The sequence below is a fragment of the Sesamum indicum genome, linkage group LG6, assembly GCF_000512975.1.
Source record: "Sesamum indicum cultivar Zhongzhi No. 13 linkage group LG6, S_indicum_v1.0, whole genome shotgun sequence".
Taxonomy (NCBI): Eukaryota; Viridiplantae; Streptophyta; class Magnoliopsida; order Lamiales; family Pedaliaceae; genus Sesamum; species Sesamum indicum.
This window is the reverse complement of record NC_026150.1, coordinates 5803930-5809604: the sequence shown is the minus strand read 5'-3', so window position 1 is coordinate 5809604 and position 5675 is coordinate 5803930. Positions and strand designations below refer to the sequence as shown.

Genomic DNA, 5675 nt, shown 5'->3' with positions numbered 1-5675 from the left:
AGTTGGAGATGGACGAAGCAACTCTTGTGCTTCTTCCCACGTAATTCTGAGCTCCATCGCATCATCACTGGGCATGAGAAGCCTCTTGTTTTTTATGTTTCTCGCCTTTTTCTTCTCCGAGATGGGCATATGTCGCTGAAGTGAATCATCAGATGTTCTACCTCCGTTCTTATCATTAAATGGCAAAATGGAGTAACTCAATTAGAAGAGAGATGATAATAGACCGAGGAATAGAGCCAATGAGCCAGTAGCAACTTACTGAAAGTGGATCGTCAGTGACACCAGAAAAGGATGTTTCCCCAGGAGAATCACCATTTACAACGGATGGTGTTTGGGCCTCCTACTTGTTTGCCAGAAAACGTACATCAGCTATTTAACATAATTGAGAGAAGTTACAAGGAAAAGGATTCACAAAAGAATGATAAAGCAATGCTAACATGTCTTACCTGCACATCCGTGCTGTTTGTGGCCTTCCGACAGCCAATGACAAGTTGACCACCAGGATCTATGCGACTAAATGTCACTACCCAAAGATGAAGAATGCATGATAACAGGAGGATTAGTCTCCATCGCGCAATTACAGAATACATAGAAGGAAAGAGAACTAATTTTCACTAGTGGATTTCCCACATTCCATCCATTTGCTTAGTTTTAAAGATGTAAAGCAAGAAATATTTATTGATTCATTTATTTGATCAATAAGAACTTCTTATTACTTTATGATATTATTAATAAGTGACAAATGAACAACTGGTCATCCTTTAAGTAGTTAAAGGCGATAATGTCATTTAAAAAGAAACGAGAGAAATATTAGGAGGGAGAGACAATTAGACCACAAAGAGAAGAAAAGTGGCAACAGCGTAATGCATGTCAAATCACTGCTAATTGTGTAATTCTAGCCCATGCCACAAAGCTAAAAGGACACAAAGAAAAACAAGGTAAACAAAAAGTTGTTCTCTTGAAAATATTCAAACAATGCCAGGAGGTGAGAGAGAATACTCATTACGGTCTACCTAGCAACTATCAAACAAGTGGTAATAAGAGTTATAACTGGTGTCCTATATCTGTCAACAATCAGATGAAATATGCGCCCTGTCCAGTAGGGTATTCTCCAATTTCAACATTCCACATGGTGCTGATACACAGTAAATAAAGTGATCCGACCAAATGCAGAATTACAGGATAAAATGGATAACAAGTCCACGTAGAAATTGCAAGTCAAATCTGAGAAACCTTTATCATCGCTAAAACCATTAGATAATCACCACATAAATTAAGAACAATGTACCTGTGTCACCAGCTTGTACTTGCATATTCTGGATGCAAGGGGTCACACCTTCCAATACATACATCCGGCTGTTATTATTAGGCCAAAATCTGAACTGAAATGTCCACTCTTTTCCCTTTATGTCCTGAATCCTTATTGGTATACCTTCTGATTGATTAATGGGGGGAAAGTACGCCTGCATATTATATGTACAATAGTTTTGGTGTACGAATAAAAGGAAAAGAACAAAATAATAAAGTTTTTCCACTTATAGTTTGTGAAACATTGTGCAAAGCAAAACTAAAAGCTTACTTCAGCACAAGCTTTGGGGAGGACCAGGCGACCAATTCTGCCAGCATCACTGGCACTCAGGATTTTCTCAAACAATGGTACGATAGTGGATTTTAAACTAGAGACAGAGAGTTAAGGCAAATCCTAGCAAATCAAAAGGATATCTAGAGGCAGGTTCAGAATCATAAAATCTACGAAACATATTGATTCAGAAGAATAAAATAGAAACATTTACTATGGATACTCTCCAGATAATTGCTGCAATTCCTGGTCTGTGATCTTTGGCCAGTAACGAGGAAGCAACTGAACTGAGTTCCTTTATTTGTCTCAGACACTGCTGTTGGGCTAGGTTTTGGGGGTTTGGGCAGAACATGACGTGTTCTTTGACCCTGTTGGAAAGAACCTTTGCTTTGCTCGCTTCCTTCAACAACTGCACCAGGAAAAGGCAGACCAGAGCTTGGACTACCTAAAGGCGTAGTCAAAGAGAAATTTAGAGACGGCTGAGGTAGAGATTCATAGATATCCTTAATCCCTTCCTTTGGTCTGCTGTTGTCTGTTTTGAACAAAGCGGATGATGAACATTGTTGTGCGAGATTTAGAAGGCGTTTGCTGCTTTGCCTAGTTTTAAACATGGATTCTTCTGGTTTAAGTTGCTCAAGGGCTGAACTTACATCATTGGACCCTATAGCTTTGGTCAACTGCAATAGCCTCTCAGTACTAAATTTGTCATCATCAATTTGATTCTCAACAACAGGACGAACATCTCTAATAGCATTTGTGGCAAATGTGCCATTAGGAGTATCACCAGGAATCTGAAAGAATAATTCAAGAACCAGATAACCATATAAGCAAGATGTTGTTAAGCAATCAATGAATAACTTATATATGGGTTTTGAAGATAATCTCAAAGATAATTGGAACATATGTAATGTAAAGAGAAAGGACTTAAAATCAGTGAACTTCCAACAACCAACCAAAAGATAATAGAAAAGCACCACATAAGTGGTTTATTAGGAAGACATGAATCATACACCACAGAGACAAGCTTAGACTTAACATCCATGAGGACAGAAAGAGATGAAACTTAGAGAAAAGAAATTCAAACGGGAGTTGATAATCATTCAACTGCTGATAACTGAGAATTATATTGCATGAACAGAGGATGAAAAAATTTATAAAATGTCATCACCAAAATTGCCAGAAATAGTGAAAGACAAACAAATGGAATGATAGTTCCCATCATATTCTAGTCAATCAAGTTTCAAGCATATAAACATCAATTTAACTAAAAGAATGAAAAAGAAAACAATTGAAAACTGCAATAAATCATAATAAAAGTACAGCATTCTTGCAATTTGATTGGCCAATAAACCTGAATTGATTGCACGGCGTGAATTTCCAAACGCTTTGCACAACTTATGCACCCAATACCTCCAAAATCCAAGTATTCATGCAGATATCTCGAAGCAATGCATCCACAGTGGATTCTCTGCCACAAGATATTAAATGGTTAGATAAAACCAAACCAGTATAAGAGAAAGATGTATAAAAGATTCTTTTTACCTTTCCACATATTCTGCATTCCCTCCAACCAGAGTCCTCTGAGTGGAATGTTTCACAGAAAAGTGAATTTTCATAGGCAGATCTGAAATCCACATTTAGGCATGTCAAACCAAGAACAAGCAGAAGATGCAGATGGCATAACAAGTAAATCAACCAAAGAATGAGTAGAAAATACTTTCACTGAAGTTCTATATCCAAGTTATTAAGAAAACATATGAACACATTGTCATGCAATACACAGCTATCAGCCCCAAGAACACCTGACAGTAATTTAGAAAGTCTTTTAAAATTTATGAATACTTAAATGCATCAACTGAAAAGAGACTCTACTCTATCATGTCGAAGAATGGAAAAACTATGGTGCTCAATAGTTCCCCTTTTATTTCTTTTAATCAAAACGAAAATTTTCAGTTCTTCTACAGAGTCATACTTGACTTTCTCGGAAGTTTGCAACTCCCCTATTGTTCTGGTCTAACAGAAGAAACAAGCACAAGAATTTAGATACAGCACTAACGTTTATAGATTGAAAACTTTAAGCTTTGACTAGGATACATATATCGACGTAAACGCATGAAATGTTCTTAGACCAATCATACAAGTTCATCAGTAAAAAAAAATCCTTTGACTTCTGCCATCCTAATTCCACAATTATCATTTAAGTGTTCAACATAGAAGAAAAATTGGATACTGGGACCTCTTTGCTGAAAATTTAGAACAGAAAGAATCCTAAATATAGAAAATATCCAAATTTTAACAAATAAGTTCCACATGATAACACAACCAAAAAATGTCCACCCGGTTGGTATTATGGGAACCACTTGCACATCCACAAACTACCCCTTACAAAGCTGAAAATCAAATGTGATGGACCGTAATCTCAATTCAAAGAGGGCTAAAAAATTGAATGCAAGAAATTACCCGCAGGTGTAACATAGCGTAGCAAATCCTCCCGATTTCAAGCTCCAACCTTTCTTCCACTCAGACGTTGTCGTTCCACGGCACGCCTCATTCATGCAATTCTTCGACCCCATTTCTCGAAAATTCAAATCTTCAACTCAAAATCCCTATTAAACCCAAAATAGAAGACATCAAAATCAAAAACCCTAAAAACCCATCAACGAAATCTAGTTGACCCAGATCAAAAATTAAAATTCAACATGATTTCAACACAAAAGATCCAAGGAAAAAAAGAAAACTACTCCATATCCCAAACTGAAAAAATAACAACAAAAAGAAGTCATCTTTCAACTCACCTTGTTTAAATCTACCAAATGCAACGTCCGCATGTGAGCATCTTCATTCAAAAAGAAAACCCATGTGCCCAATTGTTCAAAGCATAGACTAGAAATCTTGAATTCAATCCCAGACTAAAAGACAAAGCCAAGAAAGCAAGAGGGCAAGAAACGGCGGTCGGTGGCCGGCGGTGGTGTTTCTTGCCAGAACCAAGACCAAAATTAAATCAAATCGAACAGAAGAAAACACAGACAGGGGATGCGTGTTTGCATGTATAGATACATGTACTTGTACCTATATGTTTAGAGAGAGAAAGGGGGTTGGAGGGGAGAGAGAAAGCGTGAGTGCACAAAAATGCAAAAGGGGGAACAGGTGCACAAAATGCATGCACGACACTTGAAGACAAGGCTCTTCATCTACTACTTTTCTCTCTTTTTTCTTTCTTTTTTTCTTTTCCCCCCGGTGAATGAATTGCTTCAGTTCATCTACTACTTACATGTCGTCTTCGTTTTGCCCCAAAAACCTACTCCCTTTTGCGTGTTAATTTTTGGGGGTTTTACGGTTTTGAAGATAAGAGTTACGGCCTCTCGGCTTTCGGACAATGATGACACGATGACCCGACGATTTCGTAGATTCCCATGAGAAGAATTGGATAAAATAAGGTCAGTCTTGTTGTGGTGAGTCAAATGTTGGTAAATAGTAGAAATACCTTTTTCTCTACTTCTTTACCCCTAAAGATCTATTTAGTAATTGAAATAAGAGATTTTGAGTTCAAATTTAAACGTATATGAAATTATGTGTGATTTGGAGGAAAAAAATAAAATTATTTTAGTATAAATTCTTTTCTTTTTCTTTTCGTCTACCGATGATATTGCTTATCTCATTTTATACGTTTGGGTATGATTAATTATATTTTACTCTAATAGTTAAGTTGAGGTTTCATGAAAAGTTTGAAATTATGAGGTTAAATCTTACTGAATATTTGGGTATTTATATCGTTTTACGTAAATTATTATTATTTATTTCATTATTTTTATTTTATTTTTCAAATTAATATATTATTTAATTTATTAAAATATTAATATAATTATGTAATTATCGAATCTCATTTGTTTGTGGGTGAATTACAATTGGAATTATCAACATATTTGCTATATTTGTCTGCATAATTTAGAGTAATTTAATTCTTTTTCTTATTTTTTCTCCCTTGTTGGGGTCTTATTTATTTGTCATTTTTATTGTGATATTATGTTATCTCCAACCCATGTATTTTAAGATGTTCTTGTAAATTTTACATGGTAAATCAGTTTCGATTAAACAT

The 5675-nt window shown here is 35.8% G+C and overlaps 1 protein-coding gene across 1 annotated transcript in view; it reads right to left on the bottom strand.

Annotated features, from left to right (window-relative positions):
* The window catches only part of LOC105163856 (B3 domain-containing transcription repressor VAL1), an 11415-nt gene extending 6450 nt beyond the window's left edge, over positions 1-4965 (bottom strand). Inside the window, 11 exon segments of the mRNA XM_011082352.2 lie at positions 3-168; positions 260-340; positions 447-523; positions 1289-1463; positions 1580-1676; positions 1803-1870; positions 1873-2370; positions 2931-3047; positions 3122-3203; positions 4040-4185; positions 4375-4965. Coding sequence (XP_011080654.2) covers positions 3-168; positions 260-340; positions 447-523; positions 1289-1463; positions 1580-1676; positions 1803-1870; positions 1873-2370; positions 2931-3047; positions 3122-3203; positions 4040-4152 — 1474 coding nt within the window. The 5' untranslated portion in view covers positions 4153-4185; positions 4375-4965.